This window comes from Dysidea avara, chromosome 4 (genome assembly GCF_963678975.1).
Source record: "Dysidea avara chromosome 4, odDysAvar1.4, whole genome shotgun sequence".
NCBI classification, from domain to species: domain Eukaryota; kingdom Metazoa; phylum Porifera; class Demospongiae; order Dictyoceratida; family Dysideidae; genus Dysidea; species Dysidea avara.
This window is the reverse complement of record NC_089275.1, coordinates 17,369,944-17,391,087: the sequence shown is the minus strand read 5'-3', so window position 1 is coordinate 17,391,087 and position 21,144 is coordinate 17,369,944. Positions and strand designations below refer to the sequence as shown.

Genomic DNA, 21,144 nt, shown 5'->3' with positions numbered 1-21,144 from the left:
CAATATTAGAGCATGTTATCAAATAAATTGTGCATGCAATTATGGAAGTTGTACTGTTAATAGCAATGCTAAGTAATTGAACTAGCACACTTGTACAAAGCCTATCTTCTAGGTTTTACTTAACTCTTGTGCTTTGTACTATAGTACATACATACAGCATATTATATGTATGTCAACACACTTTGTGTTATCAAGAGAGGAGTGTTAAACATTTGTATATTGTATTACAATGGTTTTGCTTCCTGTACTGAACAAACAGCACAACTAATTGTTCAAGCTGACATTGAAGCTGTTAAAGTGTGCGAATGTCTACTGTGACAGGTTGCCGATAACATAGTATGTTACTTAACTTGTAATACTAATAATATTATGTTGATGTCTAAAATGCTAGCAATTGAGGGAACTTCTTGAATGGTAGAGTAGAGTATGTTGCTAAGAGGGTACCCATCATTTGTAAGCAAAAGTGGCCTTTGTAACTTGATGAGTGGTCACTGTTATATAGCTACTTCTTCCTGTTGGAAAACAAGAAATACATGTGATGACTGTTATTACAATTGTTAACTTCTGTAGTGTAGCAAGTTTAATAGAACAATCACTAATACAGTACACCCTCAGTTATCCGATCTTCATTTATCCAGAGTGGATCTGACTGTTCTATTAGAGTATTTTTAGTATATTTGTTTAATTTGAGTATTTCAACCAAGCTCTGTATGGGCTCTAGTTATCTGAACAATTCACTTATATCTGAACACTTTACCATTGCCTGGGAACATTGGGTTCGGATAATCGAGAGTCAACTGTATATGCATACATACATGTTTTTTTTTAAATAATAACCTCTCAAAGCATTGTTTTGAACATACTTTTCCTATCTTAATAAAAGTGATAATCTCATAACAAATTGGAATACACAACTGATGACTGAGACACATTGACAAATGCAGCTGGTACAATCAGAGTACTGTTTCCAATAGGTAAGAAGACCTAGGCTATCTGTGATTTGAAAGGGTCAGTCTTCCTTTATCATATTATCCTGACAGACCACAAGTGCATTTCAAATGGATGTATAAAATTGTGAGTAAGGTATATATGCATGTAGTGAGTGTCAACTGTAGAGAAATAAGCTGAGTAAGTGGGACTTAACTCAAATGTACACTGTAGTTGCAAATTCTATGCATGTGTATAGATATAATGATTATTATCATCAACAGTTGAATAGTATGTGGATTGATTTAATTTGTGGTAGTTATTCGCTATACAGTATGTATGACATAATATGTGACCTGGTCTACGAAAAGGGGTCTTATACCTTTCCAAATTGTCAGGTTTGACCAATCATAACTCCTCATGTTTTCAACCTATCACCTTCATATTGCACCAAGCCATAGGGCTACATTAGGAGTATAAGGGGACTAAATTTCAGGGTGATACCACATTCACAAGTTAAGTTACAGGTTGCCAAGTACATGCAATTGAAAAGACTATAAGACTCCTTTTCGCAGACCGGGTCACATATTCTACCTTTGATCACAAAGTCATTATAGTTATAGCAAGATCTGCATGACTGAGGTAATTCACTTGACTGTTCTATTAGAGAATGCCAACATACTACATGCACTAGTTGAATGACCCACAATGTGGGATGACTGTCAGACTAATGCTGGATGGGGGAGTCAGAGGCTGTACATAACACAGAGTCAGAAATGCGCTAGGGTTGCAGCCAGAGCATGTCGAACAAGTGCAGATCAAGACATTCGGGTGAGACGCCACAGCAATCCAAACATGGCTATTATTTTCCTTAATTTCTGATTTGTTAAGATCAAGATTGAATAACACCAGTGCATGGTCACTGATTTTAATACATTCTCACTACCCTCTTGAAAACAGGTCCCTTTAACTTCTAGCAGTGCTCTAGAGACATCAAACAAAGTTACAAGTTTAAGAACACAAGACACGCAACAGATACTGCTGCAGCTAATTAATTGTACATGGTCACTCACAATGACAGGGAATGATATTTGCAACACTATGTAGCTACAATGGATACTTTAACAATCATGCAGTGATGTCGAACAGTAAACAAAGCTGTAACAAACACAGTAATTACTGTACACTTACTCACTCACCTCTTGAAACTAAAAAAATAATTTTGACGCACGTACACTATGTATTTACATACAAAATTCAGCTTTGTACTGCGACTCACCAAGGAACTATAATGCACATGTACTGTCTGAAAGATGCAGTTAAACATATCTCTTAAAATTGTAGCAGCTATGTATTTATAGGTGTATAGTACAATAGTACAGCCAATTATTGTACCAGTATTCTTGAAAGGCAGCTACATACTTTAAAACATATACACTGTTTGAAGTTTCTTAGTTTACTAGAGTGGTATATCCCCAGTATATGGAACAGTTAATAGTTTACTCTTTTAGTAGCTTTCCAGTGAAGCCGCATTTACTGATGTTTTACTGAGAGTTTAAAAATTGGTTAAATAATATTCTCCATATAAAAAAGTTACTATCAGTATAACTGGGTACAACTACAATAAAGCAGGTTAACAAATTAGTAAACTAAGAACTGTAAATAGTGTGAATAATCTGATTAACAGCAAAATGAGGAGCAGCGTCACACTTTGATTGCTAACACAACTGAAGTATTGAGACCATACAATAGTGTTTTCCACATTATATGATAAACACTAATGATTTTAAATTATAGTCGCACACTATATATATCTATATTTATAATAATCTTGTTTATTGTCCTCCTTCTTGTTACTATGACTGAACAACTACTACTAAGGCCCTCCTAGCTGGCTCATGCTTTACATACTGCAGAGTATGCACCAGTGGTTTCTACTAGTCCTGAGAAACTATCAAACTAATACTAGAATAAAGTTTTGTGGCCTAAAGCAGAGAGCCAGAGCATTGACCTTAACTCTAAAGAGTAATAGATTTTCAATTTGCAGTTATTTGTGATAGTTTCATCTTTCTCGCCATGATAGTGCTTAAGGCTCCATTTAATTAGGACCCTTATCAATTATTTGCTATATATCTGCTGTTATCTCTCCTACATGATGATGTTGCTAAAATTGCAACTTGCCTGAGCTTAGGCCAGACAAACATGATACTTGTTTTTCATCTACAAAAATTCGAATATCCATATAATGTCATTTTTCATTATTCATTATTAAAAGTACTCCAAATCCAGCTATCTGTTACTAGCTATAAAGGTTAGCTAAAGCGGTTTAAGAACTGTATATAGTACTTATGTTTTACCACCGTTTCTGAGGTGCAAGTGATATTTGCTGTGCTATAAAATAACAGTCAGCTTTCTTAGCATCAAATATGTGTGCTCATAATTGATAACAGCAATAATGAAATTAGAATCGGTGGGGTAAAAAGGATCCGGATGCTGAGAAACAATTAATTAAGTTTCCTGGCCTTAGTGGGAAAATGTATTTGAATACATCCAAATGTGCATATCTTCACCTGCTCAGCCATTATAGTTCATTGAACAGTCATAATATATGTGGGCCTCATCTGCTAAGCTAGTATTTGTACCTTGGTGTTGTTGTGCACACTAAGCTTGTGGAATAATCATGTTATGTACTTATAACTAAAGCTACTGATTTAAACTGTCTTCGTCATCATCATTATGTATACAGTCATGATCATGTGGAGCTCCCTCAAAGCACAAGGCATTTATCTTACCTGTTCTTGATTATGCTATAGCATGCATTGTCTGGAATCCACTTGTGCAGAAAAAGATTTCTGCACTTGACAATATCAAAATCATGCTGTTCATTATATAGGTTTGTTGGAGAAGAATCAACCTTAACATTTTCAAATGGTCAAATTCATGGTGTGAAGAGCTACAATGACCATCACTTTCTGGCTAGCTACTCACTAGCCACCTGGAAATATTTGCACCATGTATGACATGCTTCATCATTAAATTTCCCTGTATTTTCTATGCTTTCTCCTATAGATCCAACTCACTCTCCTTTTGTGTAAACAGTCCTTTACAACCTTGGTTCTCTCCTTTTTTGCTATTTTCTTTTTGGAACTCTATTCCATTTACTGTATAGCTACCCTGCTGTGCCACATTTATACACTAGCTCTTTGTGATAAAGTAGCTATATATATTTTTTTCTTTCTATACTTTTTGTAGCTAACTAGCATCTTTATAACATAATATTGTTAATTTTTTTTGTTGCTGTTAGTGTTACAATGTAGCTACCTTGTTTTTTTTTGTAGGCGCATGGTAGCTACCCTCATATAATAAGCTTAGTCACCTTCTTACGTTTATAGGATGTTGCCAGTCATGTGAATAAAAAATAATTTCTACCTTTTATGTGTCCAAGTGGAGTAACTTCTATATATTGAAGACAAAGGTGAAGAGGAAACCAAAGTTGAACCCGACCCTAACCTAACCCTAACCTTAGGTTTGCCTGTGAACTACTTGCCATGTGCCCTAAAGTACAAGATCCAAGGCAAACTACTGGTCATGTGCCCTAAAGTATAAAGGCAAATTACTGGTTGCGTGCCCTAAATTTCAATACTCGGGGCATACTACTAGACGCATGTAAACCCCTAGCTCGAGTATGTGTTTGATAGTGAGAGAAATCTAGTGGACTGCTGGAACAATAGCAATTTTAAAAGTAAGGGTCAGTTAAAGATTTTAAATTGATAAGTGCAATCGCTATGATCCCTACTTATTTGTGTAATCACAATATTATTATTATTTTTATTATAGTGTAAAAGTAATTTAAAAAATTAAAACATGGGAATAGAGATCGCTGAAAAAGAGTAAAGAAACAAGAGTAAAGAAACAAGAGCCAAACAAGCTTATACAGAAGCATTCTCAGTACTTATCTGCCCCTGATTTATGGAGAAACTACTGTTTTTTACCTTAGTTTCTACCATATCCATTCAGTCCAAATAGAGATCTCTGTGTGTTTAACATGCTGGCTTGTTTGACTCTTGTTTCTTTACTTTTTTCAGCGATCTCTATTCCCATGTTTAAATTTTTAAAATTACTAGTTTGTTTACTTTATATAAATCCATTTATGGATAGCTAACATGATAATAAGATGTGCTAGTGGTGCTTGATATTACACAGTACTAAACATTTATATCAAAGTCAGTCATGATCATGTACAGTAGCTGTTAAGTAGTCAGTTAATATTATTTGAGTTAGCAAACACCAGTGTATTGCTTCCTTACTACTGAATGTACTTTATACTATATAGCTCTGACATATCCAACTATAGGCAGTGTATAGCATGCTGTGGTCAGCAATAGTATGGCTTCAGATTTATCATATAGGCATGCATACTTGTGCAGTTATGTGATCACAGTAAGTCAAGTACGCTGTGGTACACGACAACATGGTATGAACTTAATATACTGCAGTTAAACATAGGTAATGATATAAGGTTTCCAAATGAATGCATTAACATGAATAGATTGGATACTTATTAACACAATTAACACGTTGATTACCTCTGCAGAGACCAAGTCAGAAGCAATGGCAAAGTGAACCTACAAGAAGCAAATTTGCTTGAGAATGTGTTATCATTGTAATATGCATTTAAAAATAGGTCATGAACGTGAAGAAAGACATAGGAAGGAAAGTTATGTAGTTTTTATCTCCAAAAAGTACTCACATTTTGCTCTAGCCTTGTGGGAAAAAAATAATGAGATGAATAAATTGGCTGAAAATGGCAGATTTCAGTTCTTTAAAAAGTACTTTTGTCAAGTCCTTTTGACTTCATCTTTGCTAGTGGATCTAAACTTCTCCCAAATTAACTTCTAAGGCTTCTTTTGAGGTTGGAAAAGGTTTCTAAGGTGGTGGTTAGTTGAGTGTTCTATTGGATTTTGAAAAACATAGGTGATCTCTGTTATAAACCACTACCGTGGTTCATGATTATAATGTCTGTCAAAAGACAAAAGTTGCACAAAAGGCAGATCCTGCAATTGTGCTCCCACAAAAACAAACAAACAATGCAAAAATACAGGGACAGGCCTGTACAGGGACTATACACTATTACAAAGGCAACGCAAAATAACACAAACAACGTGTAAGTACAAGTCATCAGAATCAAAAGAGAAAGCAGCTGAGGGCTACACAGGAGGGGTTCATTGTTGGTGATCTGAAGGATATTGGTAGGTAGATTATTCCAGAGAAATGGCGAACTAGTGAAAAACGAATAATGATAAGAATTCGTGATTGTTGATACAGATGTATCTAGTGCAAATAGGTTTGATGGATGTCTGTAATTGCTGAGTGATGATTTATGATGTTATGTAGTTGGCAGATAGTGAAATAATCTCGTCTCTGATGTAAAGTTGGCCATTTCAGTTGATTAATACAACTTAACGGTCTGATGATTTGGACCAACGCCTGTGAGCAGAACTCCATCGACTTCCACAAACCCATCTGGCAGCTCTATTTTGGATGGATACCTTCCAGCTTCTTGACATCACCGGGTAAATGAAAGTACCATATTTTCCAGTATGGGACGTACAATACATTTATATTATACTGCATCTTTGACAGAAAGAGGGGCATGTGTAAAGTGAATGCCACCAAACATTTAGAGATCTAGTTGCCTTATAGCAGTGATATGCTTGATGTGATCTGACCATTTAGGGTGAGAGTTTATAAATACGTCTAAGCATCGAACAGCAGATCTGATTATGGTTATGATTAAATATGGGTAAAGGCATAGCCTGTATACCCGAGCTGGTGGCCAACAGACGGTTATTGTCTTAATTGTTTGTTCTTTTGTAATTTAATACGGTTGTAATAGTTATTTATGTATATTTGTTGAGTGTAGTTTTGTTTGCTGTGTATAGCTATGTGTTGTGTATCATGTGTACTCCAGTACGGAATAACGGCTTTGCCGAGTACTGAGGGTTTAAATAATCAATCAATATCGATCGATCGATCACAATCAATCCATCGACCAATCAATCAATCAATCTATTCAGGAAGTAGTGTGCAGGAGGAGGTGAGCGTTTGTAAGAAATGCACAACTACTGCCGAGTTAGTCTCGTGCCCAGACCCCACCCACTGCGTTGAATAGGGTCTGGTGACTTACGCTATGTTTTTGGGCCCGCCGCCATATTGTTTACGCATTTGTATCCATAGCTGTAGTCGGCCATTTTCCTAGTTCCAGCCTATCAAATCGCGTTGTACCTAAATCAAGGCGTCCGATTGGTCAGAAAAGAAAAATGGCGGAGGGCCCAAAACTCCTGCGAATGTCACCAGACCCTATTCACGCAGTGGGTGGGGTCTGGGCACGAGACTACTGCCGAGTAGTCTGGCTCCGCCCGCCCCTTTCCGAAAAGGCTTACTTTTTGCGAAGGAGCGGGCGGCGCCAGACTAAACTACTGCAACCAGTGCGCCTGCGCGAAATTACCTTTATACACCTACGCAAAAATAACAGCAGTCTCGTGACAAACTCGCCGGTGACAATGGTGACTTACCTGGTCCATTGACCTTCCCTGCAGTTTGAAATTCCCGATTTAGATTGTCTTAGCTCCAGTCAAATGGCTAATGAAACGCGAAGTGATACTGGTAAGCTGCGTGTAGTGATCAGTAGACAAGTTCGTAGATGGGCGTTACCCGATGGAATCCAAAGCACTGAAAGTAATCCTTAGTTTTAGGCCAGGCAAACTTGATTAATTGTTTCTCATCCCCGCCCGCATCCCTTTTTAACCCACCGCCTCTAATTTCATTATTGCTGTTATCAATCACATGCACACGTATCTTGATGCTAAGAAGGCTGGCTGGCTGGCTATCATTTTACCGAGGCATTTTACAGTACAGCAAATGTCTCTTGCACATGGCAAGACGTAAGTACTAGCTCTTACAAGGCTTTAGCTAACCTTTATAGTAACGAAGTGTGTATAATTAGCCGGTCACCGTGCAAAAAGTTAGTTTAGCCGGTCGTTTGTTGTATAGACCTTGTGCGTGCCAAGGCGTGGTCTGGCAAAAACCGGGAAAAAGTTGCTACTGCTCGGTTTTCGCGATAGTTTACGAGAAAAGTGAGGGCAAAAGTATTGAGCGTTCCGGCTATTGCAAAAACCTTCCCTAGGCGGAACATGATAACTCGCCATACAGCAAGTATGTTATATACTTTTACCCAGTAACTTACTTTATACCAGTGCTACTGTATCTTTTAGCACGATTCCTTCGTATTAGCATTAAAAAAAAAATTCGTATGCATAGAATGCGTAGCTACCGTTTTTTGCCCTCAAAAAATGGCGGATGCGTTATTTTGATGATGTAATAAAGTACCACGCCTTGGCGCGCATATGGTCTCATTAGGAAGTGTCACCTATAACTCGAGTATCAAACACACTAGTTGTATGAAGGTAAGTTTTTGGGTGAGTTCGAGGCGAGCTAAAGTTGGAGCAAGGGCGTCGGAACCGGGGGGCCGGGCCCCACACTATTTTCAAAAGCATGTTTTGGCCCCCCACTTTTTGGGTACTAGTAGCCAATCAGCCAAAGTTATATATACACACAGAAATGTATACCTCCATACGAGAAGCCATACAACCATCACGTAAAAGCACTATGGGGTGTGGCATCATCAGTCCACTGCAATCAAGCCATTCATTGTACTGTATGAGGCACTGTATTAAACACAAAAGCGCCTGTAATTTTATTTCTGTTCTGCTTGCACGTGATATTTGTTGTTCAAATATTTCCTGGATCCCATGCAGTGAGAAGTTTGAACAGTAGAAAGAGTGTCATATCCGTGATGTGGGAAAGATTTAACTCGAATTGAGGGTGGTAACAGATCTTAGTCTAAGAGGGCAGTCACACTGTAGTGCGCGAGTGTATGGGAGTTGCTGAATACCGACGATTAAAAACCATACATTATTAAGACGTTGTGGTGAAATTGATTTATGAAGAGAAACAAACAAGGATGTTGAAAATCAAAGTGGCCAACCATGAATGCAGTGTGGTATTCATGTGATCTACACTCGGTTTGGGAACACCTGCTAGAACGGACATCCCAGCTTATAGTTCCTTAAAGGTAACAATGTTTCACTTTGCGGATAACAACTATTAATGCTGTAATCCTTGTGTGAAGTACATAAAGTTCGCATAAAGAAAAGACCTTCATGTGACCATGATTTCTCATGTGATACATACATGCATCAAGCACATGCAGTAGGTGTAGAGGAGCATAGTGGCGGGTGTAGGGAGTGAAGAGATATAGGTATGCAGTATAGGTGTAGGGCTATTAGCTAGTGATAACACACTCCACAACACCTTTATATAACTGCACGTATGAACTGGGTAGTCTACAGAGGAGCCGTATCAATGGGACTCTGTGTGTCTGCATGGGTTTATAGTTAACTGGTCATGGCAATCTTTGGCCCCCCACTCTGAAAATCATTCTTACGCCTTTGGATTGGAGCAAGTCGGCAAAGCGAGCATCCCAGCAAAGCTGGGCCAACTTCAGCTCACCTCGAACTCACCCAAAAACTTACCTTCATACAGACAGTGAAAAGTCATCATTATGTTTAACAGGCAAACGTCAGGTTAAGGTTAGGGTCGGGTTTTGGTTTCTTCTTCACTGGTATGGGTTAGATTATAATATAGTATTTATATTTGTAACGTTTAAATAGTAAAAAAACAAGAGGAGTAGCCAGCAAGCGCCGGTGGTTCATACAGTGGTAGAGCGTGGGTACTCCAAACCTGGATGTGTGGGTTTGAGCCTCAGTCTTGTCACAGTTTTGTCTTTGTCTCATACCTTTTTGTGTCATGATTTTTTCTAAGCTTTTTAAAATAGCAATGACTGGCTAAATATCAACAGCATTATAGTAACAGACAGCTTGATTTGGAGTATTTTCTTTAATAATGAATAATGAAAAATGACATCCTACCTGCATGGAAATCCGAATTTTTGTGGATGAGAAGCAAGTAATCAAGTTTGCCTGGCCTTGGTGATTTTATGTAAATGCTCTGATTACGTGTTTTAGTGGTGACAGTTTTATGCAAGAGTCGGATATACAGGTATATACTGGGGGTATAATTGCAGGCTTCAAAGGCTTTAACTGTTATTTTAATTACTCAGTGGGGGTGGTCTGGGCCAAGCATGCTGTTGAGAATTGCCAACTGAATTGGCTGAAATAAAAATTTACTTACCGTCAGATTTTTACCTTACTTCTTAGTATGTATGTATGTATAGAAACAACTTTGGCCAATAGCTATTGGTGTTTTTTCTGTTTTTCACCAAATGTAGAGTGTGGGCGGGCGAGTCATTAAAATTATCCATTATCATTAGCACTTGCTGCAATATAGCTAGCTAGATAGATTATTATTATTACACCTGATTGAAAAGTTGTTCTTAGATTTTATTTTACAACAAAATGGGTTGGTCGGTAGGCAAAAAAAAGCTAGCTGTAGTTTCAGACATGTTTATGATTCTGGTTACAAGTCATATATATTCCATTTCAAAAATAGATCAGTAAGTCAAACATTTGTAAGAAAGCTGGCGTGCCACACCGTGAGTATATTAACAGGAAGAAAGAAAACAGCTTTTTCACACATTCATAGCTCTATGGTACCTTCTCCAAAGGACACCATTTTTGCATTGTAGCTGTCCGCCAGCAAGGGTAGGCCACACAGCAAATTTGATTAAATTCACAACAGCCACTTATGAGATATGGGTGTTCAAAGTTTCAATTTATTTTCTTTGTTTTTTCTTATTCTATATGGGGCTTTGATTTCTTTTCGCACACTTTGCAAAAATTGCTGTAAAATGTAAACGTGTAATTTGATTGCCTCTATCTTTTGAGCAAATGAAGAGCATAAAAGTGAATTTATGTACCAAGTCTGATGAATATCCAAGGAGTTATGAGTTTTTATTCACATAAAAAAGATCAAACTTTTGTTATGGTTACAGGGTAAACCAAGTATAGGAATAGCTTGAAAAGTGGTGTGTAGATAGCCTGATCATTGTAGCAGTGCCTTTTGATAGTTTGAATAGCAATAGAAATACAGCTGCAACATTATATAAAGCAAAAATCAATCAAGTGTAAAATCATGGGCTTGAGATACTCTAATAGACCAGTCACATTGGGGTAAAAAGGTGCACAGAAATATCAAAAAAAGTTTACGAGATTTCATACCAGGAACCTCCATACCCAGGCTTAACACCCGCATCCTTGACCACTGAACTACTGCTATCTTGGCTGATCACCTCACTTAATTTATGCTTTATAAATGAAAATTTTGGTGCTTCTAAATAATCATTTTAGTGTAATTTCATAGATCTAACAATAGAAGTACTGGACTGTTCTATATAGAACATTCTATGTATGTTCTCTTAGAAGTCCTCAAAATATGTGCACTCTATTAGAGTATTGCAATAATATTTCCAAATATTGAAGTAAATCATGTAATATATATATAACAAGTATAATAAAAAATTAGGAATTTTAAACTAGAGTAGGGATAGTGTATAGTGCTGCAATAAAAAGTACTGGATTGTAGTACGTAACGTCCAAATACTGTATAACAATAAGAAGTGAATATCCCTACTGTGCTACACTCAATGCACAGTATGGATATTCACTTCTTATTGTTTTACAGTATTTGGACATTACATACTACTGCAGTCCAGCTTGTTTCAGTGCTTTTTATTGCAGCGCTATACACTGTCCCTACTCTAATTTAAAATTCCAAATTTTTTTCTTATACTTGTTCGTGAAATTTTTTTGCAAGCTCATGACCATAAATAGCCTGCTTTTCACAAAACCAGTCACAATATTATATAGAGTAAATCATAGCCCTATTGTATTAGATTATGACTCATATAATCACAACTATCAGTGGGTGTGGCCCTGCAGACAATAATGGATATGATTCATGCATACCTACAGACTGATGAATGGGTGTGGCTACCATATGTCTACAGACAGTAATTTACATAAGTGGATGTGGCTCACGAAAGAAGCAGGGCTACGCTATGACGTGGTACTACATGTCCACATCATTACACTAATTAATTTAGCATGTGGGGTCAGACCCGGATAATCTGTGTAGCGGGACCTGAATGACCTGACTCGGTTTAACTTTGTTACTAAACTATATTATTGACTTACACGTTGCTAGTTCGCCGTGAGTTGCTCTCGCTGATTGATATCAACAGCGAGCCACATGTGTTCAAATAGTTTGGTGCAATGGCCACGTGTATTCAAATAGTTTGATGTACTATACACTGGTAGACGGAAGCTGTACTGCAGTCTATTAACATTCAGCAGTAGAACCTTGACTGATGGCCATGGTAAAGAAGGTAAGACAATAGTGCAAGCATTGTATGATTATCAATATACATATACCAAAGTTTTTTTCTTAAGCAAACTAGAAATGTTTCTGCGAAAGAATTAGGGCTGTAGCTGTAGCCAGTTTTCTGCTATGCTTGACTGAAGGCATCAGGCAAGCAGGCAGTAGAAAATTCTGTAGAATAATTGTTTTAAAAAATTCTGTAACAATTTCACAGAAATGTTTCGGGTCGATCTGAAGACACTTTTGAGCTTGATTTTACCCAACCAATACTGTCATGTTGTTGTGAGGAAAAATCGAGGCAGGTTTTTGGGTTATATTATATCGTGGGCCACACCCACACCTTTGATGTCCCTACCATATTGTACTATTATACTTTTTGTAACAGTTAAGTGCTCCTCTGTAACACCATGCAAGTGTCATCACAGCACCTACACAGCAATTCCTAGGATGTTGAATTTAAACAATAATATGGACACCCATAAAGTGTTATGGTGAATTTTAACAGTGTAACAAACTACCTGTATGGTACATTATATATACCACAATTATGACTGGATATTAATATCGACAGTGATATATATATATATATATATATATATATATATATATATATAATGCCTGTAGCTTGGTCTATAACTTCTGAGGGACTATAGATATGTCCACAGACCCCCTGCTACAATATGGCTACTAAATCTGGAGCACATGTATCCCTTATTATTGTTTGTATGTAGGGTTGGGTGATGTTGAATATTTACTTCCACGGTTATTGTGAAGCTTATTATCATGATTATTGCAAATATTACGGTATTGAAATGAACTATAGTAAGTGCTCTCAAAAACAGTTTACACATTATATTAGCATGGGTGAAGTTTGTTTACTACCAGTGTGGAAAAATTAGCCTAACTTGAGGTTCCATGGAATGCATATAAATCTTGAAGGAGGCATAGATCCTATGTATAGCTGACAGATAATTTACAAAGACTTAATTACTAAGCTTTAACTACTTAGTCTCATAATCACAGTAGTGTTGCATCCAGTACATGTGCCTCGTGTGTATTCTAATAATTAGTACATCACTTTGCATAGTAGTGCATGGGTTAGGCTTGTTTGCTAGTACAAGGAGACTGAAATACTGATCGACAAGTACAATATGTGACTGTCTCTGGGAAAACCGTTCTTATCGCCCATTTAAAAGAATCGAGAAACGTTGGTTTTAAATATTCAGAGTGTTGTAGCTGGCCAGTGGTGGTAGCTATGCATACCAAATTTTCACACATTTTATAGCAATTTCTTACCTTCCAGATCATCCACTGAAGGAGTAGCCAACAGCTAAGTTTCCTGCCATTTTAGATAGTTTTATACCGAGGTTGTCTGTATCAGGCGAGCTCCAGAAGGGTGGGAGGCGGGGGCCCTGGAAGGTGGGCAAGATGGTGTTCAAAAATTGAAAAGAAACGTGTTGGGATGAATTAGGCCAAGTTATGGGTCATTCAGGGCTCAGAACAGGCTAAAATGGAAGGAAATTTACAGCACAGGTCATTGTCCAACACCACGGAGCTGCACAGCCACACACAGCCATCTCCTGGTTGGCCAGGGCTCCATCAAGACTCCAGGCCACTCGTATGGCTCGCCACTGTGCTTTAAAAAAGCAGCCAACAAAAGCAGACCACTTTACTCTGGTCGACTGTGACAGTGATATTTGATAGTACATTCATTAAGCTTTGTGTTTGTATAAAAAAATCAAACTTCCTGTCTTTGGTGATAAAAACAGTTTTTGCAGATCCAGTCGCATATGGTGTTGTTAACACGTGTAAGTGTGTAGTTGTAATAAGAAGCAGCAAACCGGTATATCGCAGGGGCGGATCCAGGAGTTGGCAAGGGAAGGGGCACAAACATGCTAAGTTGTAAGTGGTTGGGGAGAGCCAGATTCTCTAGTTCAGTGCTGTTTTTTTGAAGCAGCAAATAATCACCCTTTAGTAGTGTCTGACTGTTTATTTTTGCCATTTTGTCCTTTTCAGATGGTTGTGAAGTCTTTAAAAGGTGTTTAAAAGACTCTGAATGTCTTGAACTGCAATATGATAATTCTTTTTTGAGGCGCTTAATGCACACGAAGGTGCTGGGTGACAATTTCACAGCTAGTTTGAGTTTGGTTCGCTTTGGTTAAGATGAATTTGTAGTAAAATGTGTGTATGTTCATGAATTTCTTGGGATGGCATGAAGTTAGTAGCTATTTTAATCAGAAATGTGCCTGACACAAGGTGAGAGATGGAAGGGGGGGAGCATTTGCCCCAAATGCCCCATCCTAGATCCGCCATTGTATTGCCCAATCCTATATTTGTATGTTGCAGTTGAAGTAATACGTCTACATTCACATAAGAAGAATTTCTCTGCACAAAGAAGCATACTGCATTTCTGAAAGTATAAAACAAGTGTAATAGGTAGAAAATTGGGGAAATGCCAAAAAACATAATAGGAAAATTTTGAAGCATAATACACTCAATGATTTCATTGCACCAATCTTTCACATTCCCTTGGATAAGGTACGTAGCTACTGTATGAGTGCAACAATCTTGAAAACTGAACTGCACATCCTTAATCAAATGAAATAATGGTTAACTCTTTAATAATAGGGAAATACGTGCAGCAGTAAAATTGCATGTGGGCGCTGATTTGCTCGACAGAAGGAGGCACTTTTCAACAGATGGTGTACTTCCCAACAAGTTGGAAATAGTTTTGACAAGCTCAAACAGTTAGTCCTTTTAAAAGAGTTTAAAGGTTGTGTTCCTGTTAAAGCCAAGACTTACTTAGAAGAGCAGTAAGTGGAAGAATTACAAAGGGCAACAACCTTAGCGGATGACTATAAATTCACTCATCAGAGTATAAGTTCTACACCTGAATACAAGAGTGTTACTATCTCTAAGCTCAAGGGCACGACAGCTGTTTTCCCTCCAGCAATTGTGGATAATAATTCTACTCACCCATGAGATCAGGGTCTAACAGAGGTATGATGTTGAGATCTGGACTTGTTTGTGTTTATTGTAAGCGGCAAGGACACCTGTTATCTGAATGTTGGGCTTTGGAGAAGAAGGATAAGAAGAAAGGCAACACCTTGGTGACTACTAGCGGCCATTCCTCCAGAAAGGTTGCAGCTAAGACCCCTGATACATTTAAACCATTTATATCGCAAGGGTCTGTCTCTATTGATGAGAATGGTGTGGAGAAGTCGAAACAGATCCTTTGTGATACAGGAGCCTCTCAATCATTACTAGCTGAAGGAGTTCTTGCGCTACTGGAGAAACTGTTCTAAATCGTGGAGTTGAACTAGGCTTTTCTTGTGTCCCTCTCCACAGAGTATTTTTGAAGTCAGATCTTGTGTCTGGTCCTATTATTGTTGGTGTTCAGCCAACATTGCCTGTGGAAGGAGTGAGCTTGCTCCTGGGTAATGATTTAGCTGGTGCCAAAGTTATGGTTGATCCATGTTTATGTAGTCTTCCTTGTGTGTCTGATAGCACTAATGAAACTACAGGAAATTCCTGGCTTATTCCCTGCTTGCATGGTGACTCATGCAATGGCCAAACAGGCTAAGAAATAGTCTTTATTGTTGGCAGATGATCCTGTCAAAAGCCATTTTGTAAATTATCTGATACTTTTCTTGCTGATGACAATGTTCTATACGATAACTGTTCTACTGATGACCACGAGAATGATGTGAACATGAAGTGTCCTGTTCCTACCAACCAATTAATAGATCGTCAGCAGTCAGGCTCCGAACTGATCCTGCTGCTGCAAGGTGTATTATGTGAATCTGAAGCTGCCAAGGCACCTGTTTGTTTTTATATGAGGTCTGGTGTACTGATGCATAAATGGGCCATGCATATTTGCTGCTGACAAAGAATGGCAGGTGAGTCATCAAATTGTTGTACCCAATTGTTATCGTGAAGATATTTTAAGTCTAGCACATGAGTCGCCCTTGGCAGGGCACTTGAACATTAATAATAAAAAAAGTTTTATCTCATTTTTACTGGCTGGGTCTTCATAAGGATGTAGTAAAATTCTGCAGGTCTTAATTGTCAGACCTGTCAAGTGGTTGGAAAACCCAACCAGAAACCCCCTGTATCTCCTTTAAAACCAATTCCAACTGTAGAGGACACAAGGCACCAACCAACGTTAGAGGAACTGTTTAGTAGAGTGCTTGCTGATTGTGTTGGACCATTACCGAAGACCAAATCAGGAAATAATAGGCCAGTTTCACGTAAGGCCTTAAGAATGCAATCAGTGTTAATTGTCTATTGTGTAACCACTGGATGTTGTGAATGCCCATAAAAATGTATTGAAGCCATTGACAAAACGATGATAGCCAGCAGTAAAACTTTGGTAACTTTCAAAGTATACGGTATGTTCTAATTTTCTGTAGTGGAAAGAAACTACATTGATTTCTCTTTCGTTTCATGGTTGTCTGCTGTGAATAGGGCAAAACATTCCTGAGTTAATAGGGTGGTAAAGTTAGAAATGTTACCAGACAAGGCTTTCCACAGCTGATATTCGTAAGTTCGAAGTCAGAAAATAACGCAGGAACTTCAACAAGTCTTAGCAATAGTCTTTGTTACGAATCACTTTGCAGGCATTCATGACAGCTAATAAATTAACAGCGTGTTCACGAAGATACATCATCCAGGTGATAGTAAAGCTTGCTCTTGTACTGGTTGTCTGGTAAGCAAGGATAACAAGCAGCTGCTTATGTGTTTTGTCTCCAGGAAACATTTTCATCATGCATTTTAAGCATTCTAACGTTTATTGGCTCATAACTTGCTAGTGGCTTAGCGTATTTGCAGCAGACAAACACTACAGGGTGTAGAAATCAATGTAGTTTACAGTACTGCTTTAAACACTCGGATATTTCCATAAGATTCTATGTGACAATCGATTTTGTGTCCATGGTTGTCCGTTTCCCAATAGTTTCTGTATGTTTTTAAGGCTAACCATAGCATCCAGTGGTTGCACAACCACAATTTAAAAAAATCAATTAAAATACTTTCCTTTACATGAAATTGGCCTATTACCTGTTTACTATTATGTGTGTTACCACCAGATTTCCTGAGGCTATTCCCCTTCGGAATATTAAAGCTCGTACTATAAAAAAGCTCTTGTCTGCCTAAACACATTCAATCCAACCAAGGGTCTAAATTTTATGTCGACAACTTCTCAACAGGTGATGCACGAATTGATATTACTCAGCACAGATCTTTGGCTTACCACCCCCAATCCCACGGTGACATAGAATGATTTCATCAAAGAGCTACTGTATGCTGTAATAACTACCATCGTTCTTCTCTTGTTTCACTACTTTTATTGCTTGGATTCCTACTTTATTTTTAAATTTATACTTAAGGAATATCATGCGAAAGATGATAGTTCTGCTGGTAAGTCAGTAGCCCCAGTTGCCTTATTAACAACTGATAAGAGTGTAAGATTGAAGGAGGATGAGGATAACCTGTTTGATTATGTGGGATTGGATTGATCAACTCACAAATTATTTCCAATCTCAAGTCCAAGTTGGGTCATCTCAGTCATTCACAAGCTGCTGAACTAGAGATTTGATACAGAGTAACCTTGTGCTGTTCCCAGATGTCCCTTCAAGAACAGATGTTGTATGTCATGACGTAGATGTGGGAAGTGCTGGCCCAGTTAAACAACATCCTTATAGAGTAAACCCTGAGAAGTGAAGACTACTCAAACAGGAGGTAGAGTACATTGCTGAAGAACAATTTAATTGAACAGAGTCACAGTGCTTGGAGTTCTCCACGCATTTTGGTATCAAAGACTGACAAGACATTTAGATTCTGTACTGACTTTCGTAAAGTCAATGCGCTAACTAAGCCAGATTTATACCCCTTCCTCGGATCGAGAATTGTATTGATTGAATTGGTCAGTCTAAGTATGTCAGCAAATTCGATATGCTGAAAGGCTATTGGCTTAGCAATGGAGATATCAGCATTCGTAACACCTTATGGGCTATTCCAATATAAGGTGATGTCATTTGGCATAAGAAATGCACCTGCGACATTTCAGTGTTTCATTAATCAAGTGACAGCTGAGGTAGAGGGATGTGAAGTGACAATGCAATTATTTACAGTAATAATTGGAGTGACCACGTTAAACAACTGAGAACCTTTTTTTGATCAACTTAAGGAAGCAAAGTTGACTGTTAATATTGTGAAGAGTGAATTTGGTTGTGCACAAGTCAGTTATTTAGGCCATATTGTGAGACAAGCAGAAGTGAAGCCAATAGATGCCAAGGTTGAAGCAATATCAAAGTTTCCCATTCTAAAGAATAAGAAAGAGCTAATGTGATTTCTAGGGATGGCTGGCTAGTATCGTCATTTTTGCAAGAACTTCGCAGTTATTACTGAACTACTGACTAACCTACTGCACCAATGAAGAGAATTCACATGGTCTGAAGAGTGCCAAACTACGTTTGAGAAAGTTAAAGGTGTATTTACTCACTGTCCAGTCTGAGTTGTCCAGTCTGAGTAGCACAAAATTTCACTAAGGAATTCAAGCTACTGTAGCTGCAGACGCTGGTGATGTTGGAGCAGGGGCAGCTACTTCAAGAAGATGATGATAGAAGGATTGATCATCCATTGTGTTACTTTTCCAAGACGTTTACTAACACCCAGAGGAGGTTTTGTACAACTGAGAAAGAACTGCTAGCTTTGGTATTGGCTCTGCAATGTTTCAACATATAATTATGTCATTGCAGCTGAAGGGCCCATTGTTATTTTCACTGACCACAACCCGTACATAAACTCAAAAATAAAAATCAACAGCTTATGTGGTGGAGTTTTCTTTTACAGCAGTACTGCTTAAATATATAACATATAAGGGGCTGAGACAGTATAATTGCAGATGCCTTGTTGAGAACTGGATGATCCCTTTCTTTGAACTTGTATGACTGACATTTGTTCTATTATTAATTATTGATTTTATTCACCCCTATGTTTTTTCTACGTACATTATTTCAGGTAGAAAGCCATGGCTGACTTTCTATTTGTAGGAGGGGTGTGTTACTAGGTGTTGCACTTATGTGCGCATGCATAATATTAATTAGAGTGTGCTAAAATGGGAATTCGGTTGGTACCTCATGTCCTCTCCAATTTGTGTATTTCGGTGTCGTAACAGTTAGTCAGCTTCCCTCAACTAATCTTGCTATCATTCTATGTGTCAACACTTGCTGATTAATAATCTGCCCAAACTAAGTGCTAAACTGGTTATTATACAGAATTATGCTGTGAAACATAGGGGGTTTTCATCTGTATTATTGTGCATACCTAAACATGTAATCTGCAGGAGGTACAAGGCTCTATCCTACTATGAAGTATGGTGGTAGGTCACTCATAAAACACGAGTGCTGATGAAAGCTACAAAATGTGTACTTACTATAGTCTGTCTTAAAGTATTAAAACCATGCGTGTGCATGTATTGTACAAGCCAAAATAATATGAAATGACACCTACCTTTTTTATCGGTCATTTCAAAAACTCCTATATCATTCAAATTGCTATTCCTGGTGAGCCATATTATAATTTAAATATGTGGAGGTTATGGTGCTGTGTTTAATATACTGTGTCATTTTTGTGTATTGTTACTTTATGGATTTTTATAGCATACAATTAAGTTGGCAAATGTTTTGATTTGCATTTTCAGAGTACTTTATTTTATTCTGACCCTTCCAATCTGCTGCATACAACTCAACTCCCACCATAAAATCCTTCCCTTGATGTTTCAAGCATGCAGCAATAACTGACCACGAAGTGTATATGATTGCTAATGTTTGGGAGCAGAATAATGCATACACAATGCACTGCTAAGCAGTAACATGTATTGTGTGTGCATCTAATAGCTAAAGCTGCTATTTATTTTGTGACTGGCTCTGGTAAACTGCTCACGGTTTTATTGCCAATGAAAGCAAGTTTGATTACTACACTTTCAAACTATTGTCTAAATCAGCCAGGGTTATGCGGTCTGTTTTTCGGGCTGCCTTTACCAAGCCCAGTGGCAGATTAGGTGCCTTGTGACCAACCTGCATGGGAATGGCTGTATGTGGCTGTACAAGTTCTTGCGGTGTGGGATAAATACTTGTGGTATGGGATAAATACCTGCATATGCTGTAAATTTCCTTCCACTTGTAGCCAGTTGTGAGCCTTGAATAGACATATCTATATATAAAGCTGAAAAGCTGTCTGTCTACCCGTCTGTCTGCTTAGTGATGCCACTAACTCGACAACCAAAGCACGTATCAATACAGGACTTAAACGAAATTAAGCGCTCATCATCTGGCAACTCCATGTTTGTTGTTACAAATTGCTATGTGCTTCTGTTTATTCTCTATAAAGCATTGAAGACATTGGTGTAAAGGAAAACTTGAGCTGCATTCCTGTCAAAACCAGCCAAAGTGTTAGCACATAGAACTGTTAACCCAAAGGTCCAGGGTTTAATTTCTACCCATGACAACTTTTTTCCTTTTCAATGCCACCTTTTCGTGACACACTTATTCATATGTCAGCTATTAACTATTGCTTGGTAATCTGTGCACGTATCGACATGATTCACATGTGAAAAAAAAAACGCTCACCATCTGGTTATGTCACAAAGTTTATTGCAAACTTCTACATGCGTTCCTTTGTCCGCTACCGCATGTTGAAGGCCGTGATTATTGAGAAAACTTCAGCTGCATTCCATTGCTAACCACATAATAAAAACTCAGCTAGTAAAGCACCTCCTTGCAGTTGTTGCGGTTACTGCTGTGTTGGGTGTGGGTTCGA

At 38.0% G+C, this 21,144-nt stretch overlaps 1 protein-coding gene across 1 annotated transcript in view; it reads left to right on the top strand.

Moving 5' to 3' along the window:
• Positions 1-7,456: 7,456 nt before the first annotated feature.
• Positions 7,457-21,144, top strand: part of LOC136253609 (uncharacterized) — a 28,042-nt gene continuing 14,354 nt past the window's right edge. The window contains exon 1 of the mRNA XM_066046275.1: positions 7,457-7,593. Within this exon, the coding sequence (XP_065902347.1) occupies positions 7,566-7,593 (28 nt within the window). The 5' untranslated portion in view covers positions 7,457-7,565. The remainder of the gene's footprint in view (positions 7,594-21,144) is intronic.